Source organism: Melospiza georgiana, chromosome 4, assembly GCF_028018845.1.
Source record: "Melospiza georgiana isolate bMelGeo1 chromosome 4, bMelGeo1.pri, whole genome shotgun sequence".
NCBI lineage: Eukaryota > Metazoa > Chordata > Aves > Passeriformes > Passerellidae > Melospiza > Melospiza georgiana.
In genome coordinates, this window is record NC_080433.1 from 31,180,930 (window position 1) to 31,202,029 (window position 21,100).

Here is a 21,100-nt window from a genome sequence, read left to right on the forward strand (position 1 = left end):
CAATTTATTGACAACAGTGTTTTTATTTATACCTACAAAAGAAAACAAGATGGTATCAAAAGGACAATTTACCAACTAAGAATAGTAACATAGCTCTTAGTATCCTGTGCCTCAACACCACAGATCTATGAATCTCTCAATTCAAGTCTTCATTAATACAACAGGAATGTGTTCAGAGACCAGCAGGTGTGTGAAACAAGATGCTGATCCCACACAAAGCTAGTAACTCTTCCATTGTTCAGAGAAATCCAAACAGTAAATTGCTTCAGGAAGTGGGAGGGGAGGAGACACCCAGCTCAGATTATCTGACACCCCCACAAACTTTTTACAGATTGAAAACAATGCAAACAACACTAGAGGCTAATGCTTTATCAACAAGGGCCCTCCAGCTGGTACATGGAGCAGAGCAGAGAGCACCAGGTGGGACAGGGGCAGCACATGCCACAGTGCATTCAGCGGTCTGGTTGACACTCTGGACTTCAGCTGACCTCAATGGCAACAAAGCACTGCAAGACTTGGCATTGATGTTTACACATGCACAAGTCACCCCCAAAAGTGAAAGCTGTAACGGACTATAAGGCAGCTTTGGCCGTCCAGAGACCCTTTTTCAAGCCAGTCAGTGAGATGTCCTACTCCTACACCCCTCAAATGCATTTCTGCATTCTACTCCAAAAAAAGCTCTACATTTGCTTGTGAGGGAGGCCAAAGACCTATCAGTCAGTGCCTGGATAAACAAAATATTTCTGGCTTTCACTTAACACAAGCAAAGGAACTTCCTGCCCATGCACTGGAAATATAAAATGGAAGCAGGGAACTGAGGTTCTGGAAGGAATCTCCCTTCTCCCTGTCAGCAACCTACCTGTGTACTGCACAAAAAAAAAAAAAAAAAAAAAAAAAAGGAAAAAAAAAGCACATCCATTCCCCAAAATTTTACTCTGGGAAGAAATTAAATGTTAAAAGAAACAATTTCTGTATAAGCAAGCTCTTTTTCAGGGCTATAAGAAGTTCCTCTCTGCTACAGAAGGAGTGGGCTGCCTTGTTCATCCATATGCAAGAACGCCAACAGAAAAAACCCACAAGCCCCCTGCACTCTCCTAATGCAAAGAGCATGCCTCAAACCAGGAGATGGATCCATCCTTTTGTCATCTTATCAGACCAAGAGCAGCCAACTCCTGTTATCATCTACTGTCTCTGAACCGTCTGGTATTAGAAATAACAAGTCAACAACATGCTTTACTAAAGGGGGAAACCCCCCCTCACACCCACCTTAGCCTGTAAAATAAACAAGTTTTATTTACGTATGTACTAAAATTTCACTCTTCTCTAACATTTTCTAAAATACTACCTACCTGCAAGAGCTCAGCCCAAAGGGACCAGTGGAGCAGGGAAATGCACTCAAAAGCCAGAGAAAGCGATAGTCAGTGCAAGGTACAAAAGAAACAAAGCTTCAGAATCAAGATGCACTAACCAGCTCACCGCTTACCTCATGAAAAGGAGACCTCAGGCAATCTCCTCCTACGTTCCTCCCCCCACCCTCCCCCAGCGCACCCTATTCAAACCTCTGAAATTTAAGTGTGGAAAACTCTGTCACATTTTATCGAGCGTAGCAGCACTCAGAACATTCCCCATGGCAAAAGGGAGTTTGTTTGTGAAGGACAGACAAACAAAATAACACTGTTCATTGTTTCAGTTCTGCATAATTTCTAGCTCTCAAGGAAGACTTCTTTCAATAAATCAAACAGAAATTTGAGAGCAGTAACCAATTTAATGATAATCAGGCTCCACGCATTTGCGATGCTGCAATTTAACAACTGTAGGGAAAGAACTTACTTAGCTGAACATTTCAGCAGTGGTACCCACAGCAACTGTGGGTAGACGGCTTTCAGGTAGTGAATGCACGACAGGTTTGGTCTCTGACACTAACCCCAAGCTCCGTACTGCAGGCTGTTACAGTAGCAGAAAACGGAGCTTCCAGAACTACAGAAATTGTCAATAATATATCCAAGGCTTTACTCTGAACACGACCCAGCTCAGACAAATGATAAGAGTTTTCCTATAGAAAATCACCTACAGTAAGACTACAAGTAGTACTAGTGAGCTATTAAAAAAAAAATAAGATTAGGAGAAGTGAGTATTTCTCCCTTGCATTTATATTTTAAATGAAGTGCTTTTTGGCTCCCCCAGAGTTTCCCATCTCTCTTTATACTTCCTGAAATTAAGTTAATGTGTTACAGAATAGAAACTTCTTTCCCTCAAAAGCAAATTTTCCTACAAACCTTAGACACCAAGGTGATCCAGCTGGAGCCTATCTGCCTTATACCCTTTTCTTTTAGAAAAAATAAGATTTCCAAATTCCTCAACATGCAAGACAAAAATAATAAATTTTCCAGTCAACTATACATATATCTTAAAAAAAAAGAAAAAAAAAAGAGGACAGGGTCATTAATGTCATTAATGGCTGGGGGCCATTTTTGATAGGCTCAAGGGATTTGGATAGTGAATTCTAAGTCTAACCTGCATGAGAGACATCACAATGGGAAAGAAGAGAAAGAAAAGGTTCCTTTAAATGTAAGAGGTCTACACTGGTCACCAGCGAGTGGTTTCATTTGCGGGAGGGGGGCGGGGGCGGGGGAGGGGGTGGGTACTGGTAGGTGGCAGTCTGTCCCATATAGCCCATCACGTTAGTGGCAGGGGGCTGCGGAAACTGTTGTGACATGAGCGGCTGTGGCTGCTGGCCCGAGCGCCCCACCATCCCTGCATACTGCTGTTGGGTAGTGCTCTGTGAGGTTCTCCCAGCCGTGGCAGCTGTGGTGCTGGCACCATAGCCACTAGCACTGTACTCTGCAGTGCCATAGCCACTCGTGCCATAGGCAGCTGCTCCATAGCTCCCTTGAGTGTAACCATACTGGCTCTGTGCTGCCCCAAAAGCAGAATTTGGGCTCCCGTAGGCACTGCCATAGGTCTTGTTGGCTCCGTTGGCAAAACTTTCACCACGCTCACGGTCTCTGAAGCCACCTGAGTCTCTGCGGCCCTCTTTCACTCCCCGGAGCCTCCTGTCACACTCTTCCTGGTACATCAGGTTAGGGTTGTTTACCGAACTGCTCGTTCGGTAACGAGAACGACCTCCTGGCGATGGATACATTAAGATTTAGTGCCATGAACAAGTCTTAAACAATGATCTCTGGTACACTTAGGCCACCCTTTCTCCCCGTTCTACATCTCCAATTTTGCTCCCAAGGAGCACTCTCTTCTGACTGACTGTAACTTCTCTGCACAGCTGTGCACAGGCCTCCTTATTTTGTTCAAGGTGTAAACATGAAGTTCAATAAGGGTTCTTTATGTATGTCCTTGGAGACAAAGAAACAGAAGACATTCAGGACTAATTTGGAAGTATAAGGAAACTTGTTATTCCTTCAGGGAATGGGAAGAAAAAGTGTGTCAGCTCCTGAGATTCAGTGTATTTCTTTACTGATTTCAATTTGGACATGTATCTTGTTGCCTGTCTTTAGCAGGAGCCGTGAGGAAGTAATTACTTCAAGCAAAATCAGCTCCCTGATGACCTTATGAGAGAAAAAAATTCTACAGCTAAGGAAAACAGGGACTGCCTCTCTCTTGGGACCAAAGTACTACTCTACATCAAGTGTTGGGACCTCAAGTACAGAACAGCTTTATTACTACTGTGTTATCTCAGTCCTGTACTTAGTACTTCCCTACCCTCTTAACATTCCCTCCCTCAAAATGGGGAATGTATCCCCTGTGTAGCCCTTCTCCCTTGTGCCATTACCTCCACCACCACCTCCTCCTCCTCTGTGGTCCACAAGCTGCATCAGCTTTGGATTGATGGCTTGATTGGCTTCTTCCAAGACTTTGATAAGCTCCCTGGCCTGTTTCAGGTTTCCTGGTGTGAAGAAGGTGTAGGCAGTACCTTTGTTGGTACTACGCGCGGTACGGCCAATACGGTGCACGTAATCTTCGGAGCTGTTCGGATAGTCGTAGTTTATCACAAATTTAACATCTTCCACGTCTTGTGAAGTGCCCAGGAGCGAAGCACAGTGAAAGGGTGGGGTTGAGGAAAGGGGAGAAGAAGAGAGGACGTGCCAACGAAAGGTGGGGAGCACGAATGCAGGTGACAGTAATAAGAAAAAAAAATACAAAGTTAGTAATGGCACGGAATAAATACAAGACAGACTCATCCCAAAAGAGTAGAAGACTGAAATTTAAGATCATCAGGAACAAAGGTCAGTGTCCTGAAAAAGAATGGCAATTTTAAAGCAGCTTTGCCCTGCACTCAAAGTCATCCTCCCCGGAATGCATTTCTCTGTCTTCTTCTGTCAAAAGACGCTGATGTTTGTGAATAAGTTAACTGAATTTCATATTTCTTTTTAACGCAATCTGTAAAGTGAAAATGTCACCATCAGGCAGAGCAAACTGGGGTGGAGGAAGGGCAGAACTGCCACCATAAAGCTTTTACTCTGTTGGGAGAAGTCTAACAAAAAATAGCAGTAATGAGATCACTTACCTTCCGCTCGGCAACATGAAATAAAAAACAGTCTTAAAAATATTTACTTTTACAGTACTAATAAAATACAGTGAACTAACTCCCCTAACCTAAAGCTTTAGGCATTCAAATTACATTAGTTTTATTCAGTCAACTCATTAAAAATTATTCAGACCTAATGTATCGTAACTCAGCTTTGCAGTTATCACTAGAACACATTGCACTAACATTTCTGTGCTGCTCTGTCCAGTTCTGGCAAGCTTGCACAATTTGGACAATCAGAGTTCTGTAAGCAATTCCCTACTTCCAGTTCAGATGGAAGCAGGAAATAAAATTATCAAAATGGTTTTGTACGCAAAACAGTTTTAAAATTTATGGGTTCCAAATTTTAAGTTCTAAGACAAGACTTTGTAAACTTACGTGACAGAAACCAAGTAAATGTTAGTGCAGTGCTTCAGTGAAAGCACCTTAAGTACCAAAAGCGCCTATTTGCTATATTATACAGTATTTTCAAATGCACCATCCTACAGTAAGAGCCCTAACAGCTCGTAAAAAAAAAAAATTTAAAATCTGCATTTTAACAAGAATATTCTGAAAATATCCAAGATAAAACACAGATTTTTGTGATTTCCTTTCCTCTTTTTGTTTTGTTTTAAAGAGAGAAACATTCTCTGTTTGTTACCAGACCGATGCACACTCCCTCCTCCTGTGGGAAACCGCTGCAGCCGATCCCGTCTCTTTGCCTTTTATTTTTGGCGGCCTCCTTTCGAAAACTCCGCCCTCTGACACGGGACCACTGGAGCGCGGGGAGCATGCATCAAGGGTCCGTGGCAGCGAGAAGTCCCCACACACGCTCGCTCTGTGAGCTGGCTTAGACGCTTCTCTGTAGCCCCTTTTGGTTGGGAAGCGCCGGAGAACCTGGGCTCAGGTAAAACTTTCAGGTCCTCCAACACTTTTTGTCCCCTATTTGGGGCTCTTAGGGGCAATTGTCAAAAAAATGAAGATACAAAAATTACATCCAAAGGGTCAGACTGCATCTATTGCCCAGACTGCATCAATTTCAAAGGGGTTGTAGGAAAAATAAAAACATTGTGGGTTGTTGTGACAAGAGGGGGACTTTATGTCTGTTTCTTATTACAGCAAAGGGGGGGCTCCTCAGTCTTTGCTGACTCCAAAGTCCTGAATCACACCAAAAAAAGGGAGTGAGAAGGCAGGTTTCACAGGGGGCTGCGCGAGTCTCCAGCTAGGGTCCTTGATGCAACAGTTTTATTAAAAAGGGAAAGTGGAGAATAGAGAGGAGTACGTGTGACAGATTGCATCTTCACAGCCAAGGTGTAGCTAGACTGACAAGCTCCAGGCTACATGGTCCTCAGCCAGTCCCGTTTTGCACATCCAGTAGCAAGTGACTTGAATTACCAGAGAGGATACAAGGATGTGCTTTCCTGTCAGAAAGCACAAGGAACTGTAGCTACCAATGCAGACAGAACTGACTTGACTGGGGAGGAGCAGAAAGAATGGGACGGCAGGAAGAGGAAGATGCAAGGGTGTGTTCCAGACTAGAAAGTGGTCCTGGTATAGCACGCAGCTTGCTGAAGACCAGAGCGTGCACAAGACTCAGCTTCTCCAGTCTAGCGTGCTCCAAAGTGTTTGTGCACACTTGCAATCCTCCTGCACTTTTAGAATATAATGTAGCAGGATCAGGAATGGAGACTGTAAATCATTTTTGACAGCTACCTGGGAAACATTCCCTTTGTCAGACCATCAGAACACGCTATGGCACAGTCTCCAGTTATTAAACGGGACAGATATAAACTAGCAAACATGCTGGTCTACAGAGCTGTTTAGACCATCATTGTAGATGTATCCCCACCCCTGCACTGAGAATTATCTGCAGCTGATATCAAAGCTTCTGTTAAACAAAACAAAACAAATCAAATTCAGTGTTTTTAGTTTAATAGACTGAACAAAAAAAAAAAAAAAGTAAAAAAAAAAAATCAGTGCAGAGAGAGGACCTCACTCCAGGGAATTATCACAAAGAAATTACGGGACTCAGAACTTACCTGCAAGAAGCTTTTTTGAAACCAATGTTCCATTAGGAAGAGGGAAAGCCCTGGTGACTCAGCCAAAAGGCGCGCGCCCCTGTTTTATGTTATTTAGGTAGAAGCCTTCACTTTCCAGGATCTTGGAGGAAGTCGTCCAGAAGTTTGCCAGTTAAGTGACTTACTTTAAGCAGCAAACTCAGGGCCCCAAAACAAGTAGAGATGTTGTTCAGTAACAAGAAACAGACTCTGATACCTTTCCCCCTTAGCTTGGGTGAAGCGGACGATGGGAAGGGAGGAGACTGTTTTCTGAAGTGTTATCCAATTGAGTAGTTTTGGGGGAGAGTGTTGGTTTTTGTTGATTTTTTTTTTTGAGGGGGTTGAGGCTGTTTTAAATGTCTAGGCAAGATGCACAAAGAAGCTACCAGCACATAGCAAGCCTGTTTAAAAAATGCTGCTAGAGAAAGCAGCTCTCTTTCATATAAACTGGTTTCAGGCCTCAGTCCCTTCTCCCAACAGGCCCAAGCTCTAACTGCACAGGTCCAGACATGACCCTAGAGGGCAGAGACTGAAGTCCATATAATCACTTCCTGAGGAAGTGCTGGACATTTTTTGAGGGGGGAGGGGAAGGAGGGGTGAAGGTTGTGTGAACAAAGGCTGCCAAGTCTGTTAATGGTCTGCCTGTATTAAAGTGACCATATGATGCACAGCACAGCCACCCTTTCAGCATACAAAGAGAGCTCAGGTAACTGAGGCTTGTAACAAACTAGATTCTCTGAGTTAAATCTCCACCCATTTGCAGTCATTTTGTCTAGAATTTACTACAATGAGACATTGACTCTCAAGTAGTTTATCGTCTACCACACTCAGGGTGGGCAGAGTATTCAACATCTGTTATTAAACTCAGAGCACTTCAGCAGCCATCCTCCTCTTCTAGGGTGGGTAGACGCATAAGGACTGTGCTCAGCACATGGTGTTTCACAATATGCTTATTACACAAATATGCTTATTACAAAAGGGGGCACAACTGATGCATCCAGACAGATCATTTTCATGCCACCAGAACACAGCTGTGCGATTTTGATTCAATTACACATCTGGGTAACAAGATGTTAATGGCCATATATCATCTCAGTGGTCCTGCCTAGAAGGAACACAGAGGAGGAGGGAAGGTTACATGTCAAGAGCAAAGATCTGGAGCAGTGCTTTCTCAGATGTGAATACATCTGCAGGGTAAACATGCGTGTACTGGGGTTGGTATGTTCAAATCTGTGGTGTGCCATACGGGGAGAATATTCGCTATTTGCTGTCGAAATGCTCTCCCACAGCTTCCTACTTGAACTTTATCTGACACGCTCTGAACTGAGAGCAATCCATCCCTAGCATCCAGCAACAAAAGCTGGATTTGGGGAAGAAGTGAGTGTGGTGGAAGGGTTGGGTTGCATAATTGGACGTCTCTTCTCCCTCTTGGCGATCGATTGGTCATGCCTAGGCCTTGCTGCAGACCAAAGCCTGTTCATTAGGAGCAGGAAGAGACTTTGAATATGAAAGAAAAAAAAAAGATTAATGTTAAAAAACGTATTTCACATGTGGGGGAAAATCACGCTTTGATTTTTTTTTTTTTTAAGAAACGTTTTTCAGTCCAAAGAAGAAAAATATGCAGCAGTAGGCAAGAGTGGTCTATGTGTACAAACCTAGCCCACGAGATGCAACGTCGGTAGCAATGAGGATAGGAGCCTTTCCAGAACGAAACTCTGTAAAACAAAGCATGCTATGAAATAAGATTTTCCAAAATGATAAAGTTACCTGAATTTGATTTACATTAAATGCTCATTTTCCAGAAGACAGATAAGGTGGGTCAATTCCAGAAACACCCACAAGTCAGGACATAATGCCTCACCAATTTTTCAAAATCCAGCTGTGTTAAGAAATTTTCCCACTTGTTTATCAAAACAAACAAACAAAAAAGGAACAAGTACTGAAATTAAGAGCATAAAGGTAAGAGAAGTCCTTTCACAGGTGTCTATTTGGTCTAGAGATAAAAACCAAAACAAACCAAACCAATTAAAAAACCAAAAAACCCCAAACAAACAAAAAAAACCCAAAACCAAAATAAAGCAATGAACAAAAAAAAAAAAAAAAAAAAAAAACAACAAACCACAAAACAAAACAAGAAAAAAAAAAAATCCAGACCAGAGAAAAACATGTCTAGGTAAATTAAGTACAGTAGCCCAAGTTATTCTCCTGTCAGTGATGGACTCACCATTAAGCACCCAATCTCTTTCTGGCTGACTCTTGTCTCCATGGATACACATAGCTGGCCAACTGCCAAACAGAGATGTACATTAGTATAGATAGAAAGTACAGACATTAAAGGAAACAGGAAGCTTTATTGGCATTTTGTTTAAAAGGGAAAAACTGTAAGATTTGAGAAATATTTTGTTCTCTGGCCTCTAGCCACCCAGCATGTGTACTGTAAACCCACTACCTACATAAACAACCATTTAAACAAAATCACATTTGCTGTATTGACAGTCTCCATCAGCATATCAGGCTTCTGATCCACTAAAAAAGCTGCACCACTTAGAAACACTCTCTCTTGTACTAATGCTTTGATGAAGTGGAATCTTTTCAGAAACAACGACTAAATCCAGCCCAGAAAATAATGGGCAAGTTGCTCCCAAAAAGAGCATCACAAACATTTAAATCTTACTGCTTTTGATTACAATTTTTGTTTCCCACTAGGAAAAAAGTGGAGGAAGGGGAGAAGCTAATCACCCATCTCTGCGCATCCTTCGAGTGAGATCATCACATCGCCTCTTTGTCTCCACAAAGATGATAGTCTTGTTTTCCTTCTCTGCCATGATTTCTTCCATCAGCTGTATCAGCCTAAAACAGACATGAGGGCCAAGATGTTCAGCCACACGTACCAGAATATAGGATCTCTCTCCCAAGACACATTGAGGACATACACAACACACATCTATGTAAGTTAGTATCACACAGAATTTCTGCTGGTTTACAGAGGTATGGTCAAAATATACACAAGAAAATAGTTAATTACAGGACTGACTTACTTTGTAACACTCAAAGGTTAAATAGTAGTACAAGCAACTTAACTATTTAGAATTCCTAGAAGGCTCACAAAGCATTTCCGACTTTGAAGGACAACCAAAGAAAGCAAAATGGTGGGAACACCAGCTTACTTATGGTCTTTCTCGCTTTCCATGCACACATCCACTATCTGCAGGATATTGTGGTTGGCACTCAGCTCCAAGTTTCCCACATTGATCTGAACATAGTCCTGCAGGAAGTCCTCAGCGAGTTGGCGCACTTCTTTAGGCCAGGTGGCACTCCACATCAGAGTCTGGCGGTCAGGCTAAGGAAAAGGGAAAACAGATCTGTTTATAGTACTACATTTCAAACACAAAACAAAGGAGACTGTCCTTCTAAAAGGATCACGCACTCTTATCTGGTCAACAATTTTACGAATTTGTGGCTCAAATCCCATGTCCAACATTCTGTCAGCTTCATCCAGCACCAGATATGTACAGCGACGAAGGTTGGTCTTCCCAGCCTCAAGGAAGTCAATCAAGCGACCCGGTGTAGCAATGCAGATCTCCACACCTTCAGAAGAGAATAAGGAAAAAGAGTAAGGCTCTTCATTTGAATGTCAACTGGTATTTTTAGTCAGAATGAATCACCTTCCAAAGCAAAATTGTTTTTAAAAAAAAGCACCACCCTCATTCGTACCCAAGACTGAGTCACTTCAGTAGAAGCCCTAGTTCTGTTTAATATGTTTTCCATTCCGAAATTACTGTTACAGTGCCATTAGAATAATAAATGCAGTACAGAAATGAAAAGGTTACTACCAGAGAACACCTGTGAAGAGCTGTCCAAAAATCAGAAACGAAGTAAGCTTCTACTCAAGCCTGAACCACCTTCATCCAGATTTACACAGTCTAGAGAGGTGTCATTTTCAAACTCAAAGTGCTCTTCTTGCTGTATGGGTCAAATTACCTTCACTTTTTTTTTTTAATATATAAAGGCAAAGCATGGACTTTACTACTGAGCAATTATGCACCAACAGTGAGAGACAGCCGTCTTACCAACATTTGTGGGGTAAGAAGAGTTCAAATATTGCTAACTAACACCAGGTTGGGTGATTTACACACTCCTTAAAAGAAAGACCGGGTTTCCACCAATTCCCAAATTTTACAGGTGAGTATTCCAGTGTCACTGAAATGTCCACAGAAGGTTAAGTTTCAGGAAGAAGAGGCATGAAAAGGACTTTCTTCTTAAGTAGAATATCTATTTTACAGCACTCCAGAAAGGTGTGCAAAAACCCAGCACACTGATCCTCCCAAGGACTCTTCGTGAAACCTTGGACTCTGCCACTGAAGATGCTGGGCTTGAGCTGGAAAGCAACTCTTTTCTTGAACAGAGATATGCCACAGACTTCCACCACACATGCTTTTCTCCCACTACTGCAGTTTGCAATAAGGACCCTGTGAACTGCAGTGGTAAGCCAAATTTTCTGATTTCTTGAATAGATCTGTTTGTGTATCTGCCTTATAACAATTCTTCCATCTTCTCACATAACTCCATTACATTTTATATCTGGTGAAGATGAAAGCCATCAGCACATTGCTGAATTGAAATTAAAGATCACTAAAGCACTACCATATTAGAGTGGTTGCTTACAGGGTACATAGTGCTTAGTGCTTAAGAACAATTTAAAAAAAACAAACAACAAAAACTACAAACAAAACCTGTGACCAAAGCAAAACCACTCACTGCTGTCCAAAGAAGCATCTATATATTCAGAAACAAAATTTGATTATTTGAATGAATATAGGCAGAAAACTTGGAATCTGCGTTAAGAAAAATCTTTCCTTAAACACGCTGGTATTGCATTTCCTTAAAATAACCTGTTTTCTTTCTGTGAAGTTTTCTTTTTCCCTTTCTACACCCTGATGATCTTCACAAGTAGAATGTTCAAAGAACAAACAAAAAGAAAACCTAATATCCAAGTCACTACACAGCAAACAGAACTACCTCATGAACTATCACTGCAACTGGAAAATGAGGCACTCATTCACTCTCACCCATTTCCAGACAGGTTTTGACAAGTTTTATTTTTACAGAGATTTTACAATACCACTTCCTCCAGAAACTGCAAGCACCCGTTTAAAAATTACCTCTTTCTAAATCTCTGATCTGGGGGCCTTTGGGTGCTCCTCCATATATGCAGGTACTCTTCAGCCTTGAACATTTGCCATAATCATCAGCCACCTGCTGCACTTGCTGGGCCAACTCTCTAGTAGGTGCCAGAACCAGACACTGCAAAAGGAAATGATTCAGGAAGAGTCAAGCTGCATCCACATCCCTAACATAAAACCATAAGCAAAGTTGGACCATCTGCTCTTTATTAGTTAAAACATTTAAACATCTTTAGACTACATCAGCATTTGCACAGAATTTCAACTGAGTGGGATGTTCACATTGTGATAGTAAAAATTCCTATTCTGATAGGAACAGGATAGGAAAAACTACTATTCTAATACATCAATTAAATAAAGCACCACCTCATTAACAATGTCATGCCACATGTAAACAAAGGAAGAGAATCATACAAGCACTTACAATTGGGCCATCCCCTCTCTCCAAATATGGCTGGTGGTTGATGTGAACAATTGCAGGCAACAAGTACTAAAACAGAAGAAAACAGTATTTTCTTGTGATTCTGCAAAACTAAATACCTGCATTTATCAAGCAGAACAGAAGATTTTCAGAGCTGTTGACCAACTGCATCCACTTCGGCATGAGCACAAAAATTGGCTGCTCAGCACCTCTGAAAGGAAGGCTCACTTAAACTTGGAGTGTAAGTTAGCAGAATTGAGTAATCATTATCTTAGCCAATGTTTTTCATAAAGGATAAAAAAACTTTTTAACGCTGCAGTTAAAGCTAATGTCTGTGCTTAAATTCAACCATTTTTTATTTTAACCTGTGTAGTTTATAAAACAAGTGTGCTAAAGAGAACATCCTGTTTTTCAAATCATAATGTAAGCATAGACCAAAGAGAACTAAGCATCCAAACAGGAAGATGCACAAAACACACACCTGTGAATACAACAGGCTTGTAGCTGAGCTGAAACTCAAGTGTCCCCCATAATGCAATACAAGAAGCTTTAAAAATGTAATCATCCCACTGCTAGTACTGGGAAGCCCAAAAGCTAACTAATAGGTAATTTCTACCAGGTAAGCAGGAAAGCTAGCTGAAGAAATAAAAGGGAAAGATACGCACTGCTAGTGTCTTCCCAGAGCCGGTCTGTGCAATGCCCACCATGTCACGGCCACTGAGGGCTAGCGGGAAGCCTTGGCACTGGATCGGAGTGGGCTCTGTGAAGTTCTGGTCCATCAAGGCATCCATCACATACTCTTCAGAATTCAAGAAAAGAATAAACTTTATAAAGGATAACTGAGGCTTTGGAGAACCTTTTAGAGAACAGAATCAGTAACTGTTTAGGTATTTTCTGAGCAATCTTCATGATGTTAAAGATGGCAAAAGTACTTACGTGGAAAGCTACACTGGTGGAAGGCAAACACTGGCTTGGGGCAGCCCTCCATCCCCCGAATTGTTATCTCCTTCTTCCTGCGCAACTCTTCAACTTCATACTATTTATGAAAAAAGAAAAAAAAAGTCAGATATCAGCAGGGACTTAAGTGCATGTTTCTAACTACTATCTTCTCACCTCTGGATAACAGCTTTGTTAGAGAACTAAATTCAAACAGAGATCTAGAAAAGACTGCTTTCCTAAAGACTTCAAGTCTGAGTTACTGTACTCAGATTTTTTTTTGATTCTCTGATATTCAGAGGTGTGAGCTTTCTACATAGCCTAGAAGGACAAATGTCAATCTCTTCTTACAACCAACCCTTCTAAATGAAAGGTACATTAAAAGAATATTTTTAGGAATTGCATTTTTTCCAGAAGCCAGAAATGACCAACAGCTTGAGAAATTATTAGAAACAGAGGATAAGAAATATGCTTTATGTGACAGTGCTAAGAATTAATCAAATTAAGTAAGTCCTAATATACCATGAACAGAAGGCCAGGCAGTCCTTCTCCTTCAATTAACACATTCCAGAGGCAGATAAATACTTAGTCTGAGTTCTTGCTGGATGACTTGCAACTCAAATGTTGCTTGGAATGTTTCAGATAATGAAAGAAGCTCTGACAACATCATAATGATACCCTAGAACCTCACCATTCTTATAAGGAACTTCTTGTAATATTTCTGAAATGTGTAGACAAGCACAATTTCAGGATTAGAAAAAGTGTTATTTTTGTCTAGGTTATCTTGCAAGTCCATTGCCCTTTGCAACATTCTTCTGACAATTCATGACCTTACCGTGATGCTTATTAGAAATCATTAGAGACACAAGAATACCAAATATGTACTTTATCCAAAGCATAGATTCAGTATTTCTGAGAATCCCTTGAGCTTGAATTAAAAGGCAAAAAAAGAAAATAACTCCTGGGGAAAACATGAAAATCCTTTTAGCTGGCTAAGCCAAAGGCAGCTACAGCAGCTGATGCAAACCATGGTTCAGTAGCTCAAGTTGTGGTATCTTCAGGAAGTTAATACCCCCTTCCATTTCTTTATGCCATATACATTTTTCACACAAGGATTTTTAAGTCTATGCAGTCAGATAATGACATTTTGTTTGTTTGTTGCTGCATGTTAAGAACAAAATCTTTAATTTCTAATTATAAAAATACATTGCATAGAGAGTAGAAGACTAGACTCAAGTTCAGTAGGAAAGGAAGATTTCTTATCTACAGAGTGAACACAGCGTACTGCACCTGGCTTTGAGCCCCCTGTGTGAGAAGGACATGGTTTTAACAGGGCACGTGCAATTCTGGGGGAAAGCTGGAGGGTACACTACAGGCCATATGAAGACATACTGGGATTTGTTTAGCTTGGGAAAGACAGGGCTAACAGTGACCTTTAACTGCTACTTTAACTACTTGATGGGTCACTAGAGGAAAGATGTTCAAAATGCCAGGAGAAACATTAAGCCCTGAGACAGCCACCCAGAGAGGATATAAATTCTCCTCATCTCTGGGGATATTCAAACTCAAAAGGACAAAGGCACTAAGTAACCTGCTCTAGTTCTACCATCAGTGCTGCTCTAAGCAGAGGATTAGACTAGAGATGCCCCCAAGGCCTCCTTCAGCTCAAATTGCTCTTATGACAAAATATTACTTTCAAACCTTTTTCATGTATTTTTGTCACTTTTAGTTCATTATCTTACATTTTTCCAGGGCTTCTCCAGGACTGTAATTCTCTAAGTTTTATCTCCACTGACAAATCACCAGAGCAGACAAGCATCATAAAAAAGATGCATTACAAATGACAAAACATAAACTATCTCATATAAAAGGAACCAAGAAAAGAAGCATATCTTTTGCTAATGTTAAGTAGCAAAGGCAACTAGAACCAGTATCCAGCAGAGTACACACACCACACAAGCTTCATGAAGAGTCACCTCTACTTTACATGCTGTCCCAGACTTCCTAGGACAAGTTTTTCAGCTTGTGACATTTTCTGCTGTAGACAACACAGCACTTACTGGAGTAAGCCTGGCCACTTCCGGATGTTCCACATAAAAATTCTTCTCAAACTTGGGCAGTTCATTCAAATCCCATTTTTTCTTACGCAAACGTTCCCCTGGATTACCAAATTTCTTCGGAGGGAGAGGACCTCCACGACTCGCTCCAAACCTGTGAATGTGAATGTTAGTTACTTAAAAAAAAAAATACTACCAGTACTTAAAAACTATTCTAGAATTATTCTAGAATTTTCTTAACCATTTGTGTTTTCCCCAAGCTGACATATGAGCACAATATTCCAGCAAGTCACCTCCCTCCAATCAGTATGATGGTGTAAAACTTCTTGAAATAACAAACCTGCTTTGGGTTGGTTCTGAACATAAAACCATGTTATTGAAAATCACCCCTGTAAAGCTCCTGCCTCTAGGACATGGCTGCTGTACACCCATAGCATTTGTCTTGAAACTGACAGTGCACTTCCAACACGGTTACATAAAAGGGATGAGAAAAATGTCTCCTTGCAAATTCCTTCTCTGTCTCTCAAGGTTAGTTTTACACTAGACAGCTACTTCACTATCTCCCCCTCCATATCTTCTCTCCCTTCCTATAAAGAAGTATGCCTCAAATAAAAAACAGCAGACTGAAAAACAGAAAATAAACAAGCCCAGCCAAGCCTGCAAGTCCATCTGTAATTCTGTAATCAACATTTTAAAAAAACTCTTATTTTTAAAACACAGCCTAACAGGAAAAAAACTGCAAAAACAACCTGGGAAAAATCATATGCTCTCTGAAATGCATTGTGATGAAGACTGAAGAGAGTAAGAAGCTCATGTTCACAAAAAAAATTCTGTTCTAGCAGAACAATTCAAAAGTAATTGCTCTATCTAAGTTTTCTTTATCCAGTTAATAATATATACATTTCAGAAGGTAAGAACTAACTGTAATGACTGGCTAATGAAACAGTCAAAACATGAGCTTCTGGCAGTAAGCTGTAAGAGTAACTAAAAACCATATGTTTATTTACTGTAAATATCATTAATTGCACTTTAAAATAACACACCCCCAAAAAAAGTTACAGCACTTTCATCAATATCCTACAAACTCAGCAGACAGAACTTTTCAAAATGCTATCAAGTCCATTTTTGTCCTAAAGGTACAGCTTTATGCAAAAACATGAATTCATGAGATATGCCCATTTCAAACAACTTTTAGACAGCAAAATCAAAGTGTCTGCACCCTACCCAGGTAGTCCACTAGTAAACAAAAAACTGGTAATGAAAAAACTGAAAGCAACAAAAATCTCTAAGCAACATTGTTATGGAGTAACCTGTGGAGGAAATAAGGGGTAGAAGAGTTACCAAAAAATAAACAACAGCAGAAAAAAAGTTCTGAATTATCTTAAGTACAACACTACCTGCTCAAACATTAAGTACATTTCTTCTTTAAATCACTTCCCAATGGAAACTATAAATTACAGTGACTAAGAGACCAAAGAAACAGAACTCAAATCAAAATTTTAACAGGAAGATGTGGTAAAATTGTTGGAAAGGCCAAGTATATGGTAGATATAATTGAACTTAAAACCTGCTAAGTTAGTTTTAAAAAGTCTGCTGTGTTGCAACTGTGCATTAGGCTTCTTCCCTTTCCTATAAATATCCCTTATTTTCTCATCTGTGTGTCTATCAGATCCTCCAGAGAGCTTGCAGAGTCATCAAGTTTTCTCTAATGAAAAAGACTGTGAAACACAACTTCAAAAATGCACTTAAGCATTATGCTTCCTTTCAGGACAAAGCAAAAAAAAAAGGCACAGACTTTCACTTACAGGGACATTCACCTTTAGTGATGATGTTTGTAACCTATCATGCTAAACTGAGGTCAAAATGTCTAAAATGAGAATACCCAAGCAGTTCCTACAAAACCCATAACCTCACTCAAGTCCACCAGAGGTCCAAAGGGTTGATGAATTCCCTTAGAAAAGGAAACATAGGACAGGGCTGCCTGAAAGGCTGGACACTGCAACAGCTGGCACTGTGAATACCTGCCCCAAAGCTATCCAGAGGGAGAAAATGACATCTACTACACAGAAGGCACATAGTTTCAGTTCTCCACTCTTACACACGACCTGCCTGGACACTGACCTGACAGGAAGGAGCCCTTGAATGCTGCTGCCTCTGTGGGGGTTCAGCTGCTCACCTGGCAGTAACTGACACTTCACATTCTGACTCCAAGTAAAATGAGATTCCAACTCCAATTAAACTGGCTTACATCTATTATTTCCCTGGTTTGCCAAGAGCCTTCTTTTCAAAGGTAAATTCAGGCTGGCTCAAAATATTCTTCCCTAATATTACTGGTGCCATCACTTCTGGGACAGAACTGAGTAAATCTGACACATTCCAGAGCAAAACATAACAATTTTCCATCCTAAGAAGTCACCTACAGCTCGTTCCTGACAGAGAAAACTAGAACCCTTTTATGTGATTAGACTACAAAAGAAGTGGTGATAAAGTTTCAATAGGTGCTGAAGCAGCACACTGGGTGGCCCAATATTTTATACAGGTTATTTATGAAGTAAGATAGTTGTTAGTGGTTACAAATATTTTCACACCTTAAAAGGATGTATGTAGCAAATTGAATGCACTAAAGCTTCCAGGGTAATATGCAAAAAAAAAAAAAAAAATCATGCAAATGTCCACAAACTTCACAAAGAAGCATGTGGGCACTTTTTTTACTTATCAAAAGCCCTGATCTAAAAGAGAAGCATCCACTATAATTAAAGACTTTACAGAAAATGAAATAACACCAATTTTAAGGCACATCAAGTGTTGTGGCAACGCTTTGGCCGGTGCTCTTTTAAGTAACTCTATATAAATCTGCATGCTCAAACTCACTCACTAAACTCCAAAACCAGCTGTGGTCTGACCTATCTCAGACTTGCCAAAGCGCTTACTCCAATGTCCTTGTGTTAAACTGAGCTGGAAATCTCTTAACAGAAAAACACCAGAACCCTCCTCTCTGTGAAAAAAAAATGAAAGTATCTTTTAATTTCAGAATGTTAAATGTGGGTGTAAGATAAAGCAATGAAACAACTATCTCCCTCCATAAACAAGAAACTGAACGTCAAAGTGCATGGCAATGTATAGCAAAATATTCTTTAACGTCCCAGTGGAGAGAAGACTCATTAATGGAGATCTAGCTTACCATATAGCAGAAATCACACTATGTTTTTTGCTAATCCTTGAGAGCTACTCATGATCTGAAAATGCCACTCTCAGAAATTAAGTTTTAACTTTCTCTTTAAAAAGGCCTGGCACAAAAGCCTGATCACTTTCAACGCTTAAATACCTCGAGCCTCAATCTCGTCACGCAGTATAACGCCACCGTATTTACTGCTGTCATTGTCGAAAGAAAAAAATCACATCAAACCAAACCTGCAAAAGCCTTTTGCAAGTCAAACCTCCTTTAAATAACACATTCAAGAGTATCAAGCACTAGGCCTTGACAGAACCAGACTAACAATTTCTGTAGCACTACGCAAGCTTGGCAAGCGTGGTCCAGCACCACGGTTCACTGCTCACCCTCCCGAGTGCCCAAGTCCCCCGCAAGGCAGCGTTTCCAATCCCATTTCCTATCACGGTAAGCCTGGGAGCGCAGCTGAGAGAGATCTTCCCCCCACTGCCATCTTTCCAGTAAGTCCAAAAGGAGCAATGACAACCAGAAGGACAGACAGGAGGACAACGAGCCCTGCCAGGGCCACCGACACCTCCGTGGCTTGCAAGGGGGAGGGTGCCACGAGTCTCGCGGGGTAAATAAAGAGGCTGGCAGAAAATAATTAAGGGGGCAGGGTGGATGCAGGCCTTAAAATTTCACGCAAGGCTCAGAATTAGTTACACATGAACGGTGCAAAAGCTAAACTAAAACAAAAAATTTAAAACCCCACAAAACACCCAAAACCCACCACCCCGCCTTGGGAACCGATAAGCCTCCAACTACCCCCGCCCCCACACGAGAATCTATGGGGGGGAAATCTCCACAGATGGGACTTTGGCTCCCCCAGTACCGCCACTCCAACACACGCCCCCCAACCCCGCGGCCTTCCCCCGCCCCCAACGCAAGCGTTCGGCTTCCCCACCGCCCCCCGCCGCGCAGACCCCCCCCTCCCCCTTACCCGCCGCGGTCTCGGTCGCGGCCCCGGTCCCCGAAGCCTCTCATCGCCCCCGGAGGGGTGGGTGAGAGGCAGCGGAACGCCGGCCGTGGGGACGGCGAGGGGCTGGGGGTACGGGGAGAGGGTCCAGCCAGGGGCGGCTGCGCCTCGGAGGCCTCGCTTTGCGCCACCTCGCCTCTTTGCTGTGACACAAAAGGAGAAGAGGTGGTCAGTGGGTCCGAGACCCGCTGGGCGTCAGCGGCCGGAACGGCGGGGCTCTCGGTCGGCTCCAGGGCCCGGGTAGTGTGGAGACACCAGCGTCTTCTTCCTCCGTGCTCCCGGCACAAAATGGCCGCCGCCGCCCCGGCCCGCTCCGCTTACGTTACGGGCAGCCCGGCGCTGCGCAAACTGCGGCCCGCCGAAGCACCTACGCCTATTCACGGAGCTCAACTACGCACTAAGCGCTCTCGGCGAAACACCGCCCAGTGCAGTAGCAGGCGGGCTACGAAAAGTGCGTAACGTTCTTTACTTAGAGCCGGGGCCCTGCGTGAGGAAGGCGGAGGGGAGGAGTAACGCTATTCCCCAAAGTCAGCTGCGCAAGGAGCGCTCTCGTAACCCCTTCTGCAGGGCGGGGAATACCTGGGCCGAGGCGCACGTTACGTAAGCACACGGTGTACGCAAGGTGCGTAACTCAGGCTGGCGTAGATCCCGGTGTGCATGGCGTAACATTCTTACGCGGACCGTGCGTACCGGGCGGGAGGGTTACGCTGGATTCGCAGACGGTTTGAAGAATACGGCCCGTCGCCTGCTCGCCTACGGGCTCCGCCAAGGTGGCAGCGCGGCTGAGGACACGGTGATGGGACAATGGCGGAACCATAACGGGACGCTGGGCCACGGGGCAGGAGCGGCCCTTTGGACCTCTGTGGCGGCTCCAGCGGGCCGAGGTTATTCCCTGTCAGATTAGCGAGGGCAGGAGCAGAGTGACAGCGGCCATGATGTTTGCTGTCACCTGAGCGCCAGCAGGCCGGGGGAGAATTCCCCACGAGCTAGAGACTCCCCGCTGAAAGGCAGAATCATCCACGAGGGGATTGCGTGGCACAGACTATAAATCCTTTCGTGCCGTGTATGTGCTGTTGCCAGGTCAGTGTGTCCTGGCACAAAGAGCCGTGTCCCGTGGATGGTGGGGTTAGACCAGCCAAACACAGCCCTGGCCCACACCGTGTTATCGCTATCAGCAGTAATTTCTGGGCTGTCAGGTTATCAAACACTGGTTATACTGGCAGAAGGGAAAGCGGGTCTCCTTTACTTTCTGGCCCTTGGATAAAAATACCAGCCTAGAACAACATGCAAATTACCATTTTAGCTTCACATGCTATATATATACACACACACACACACACACACACATACATATATATATGTATGTATGTATCACATGTGTGAGAAAGCAAAAAGCAATCCGAGTGCTTAAAATAAAATGGAAGAATGTTTCTGTAAGAAACCTGGGTCTTTCAAGTGGGTGGCAGGGAGTCAAGTGACACTGCAAACTCTCACTGGCACTGGGTACTTGGCCACTGGATACAAATGCCAAGTGTGGGAAAGCCTGGCACGTGCAAAGGACTGGACAGTGCATTAAATGACAATGGCTGATCCATTCCTGGCTCTCTCAGATGAACCGGCTTCCCAGCCTTCAGCTCTCTAGTCTTTTCTCCACTGTGAAAAATAGTGCTTTACTTCAGGAAAAATATCAATTATCTGTTAAGAAACCACTTAAAGAAGGCAAGCCCTCTAGGTCTGTCACAA

At 42.5% G+C, this 21,100-nt stretch overlaps 1 protein-coding gene across 1 annotated transcript; it reads right to left on the reverse strand.

The window, feature by feature from the left end:
- Window positions 1-3: 3 nt before the first annotated feature.
- DDX17 (DEAD-box helicase 17) lies at window positions 4-19,662 on the reverse strand. Its single transcript, XM_058021992.1, has 13 exons — window positions 19,322-19,662; window positions 15,177-15,327; window positions 13,117-13,216; window positions 12,846-12,979; window positions 12,184-12,249; window positions 11,739-11,880; window positions 10,004-10,164; window positions 9,744-9,916; window positions 9,316-9,426; window positions 8,801-8,862; window positions 8,232-8,291; window positions 3,785-4,024; window positions 4-3,126 (listed from the first exon to the last, which is right to left on the reverse strand). The coding sequence occupies exons 1-13, from the start codon at window positions 19,363-19,365 to the stop codon at window positions 2,603-2,605; spliced, it is 1,968 nt and encodes a 655-aa protein (XP_057877975.1). The 5' UTR covers window positions 19,366-19,662; the 3' UTR covers window positions 4-2,602.
- Between the last annotated feature and the right edge of the window lie 1,438 nt (window positions 19,663-21,100).

What these genes read in the sequence shown, in the direction of transcription:
- DDX17 (XM_058021992.1), bottom strand. Translation starts at nt 19,365, where the DNA reads ATGAGAGGCTTCGGGGACCGGGGCCGCGACCGAGACCGCGGCGG. An exon ending in CCACCAGTGTAGCTTTCCAC is followed by an intron (nt 12,980 to 13,116) that starts GTAAGTACTTTT and finishes TGAATTCTGAAG; the next exon opens with AGTATGTGATGGATGCCTTG. An exon ending in AGGAGGAGGTGGTGGTGGAG is followed by an intron (nt 3,127 to 3,784) that starts GTAATGGCACAA and finishes ATCCATCGCCAG; the next exon opens with GAGGTCGTTCTCGTTACCGA.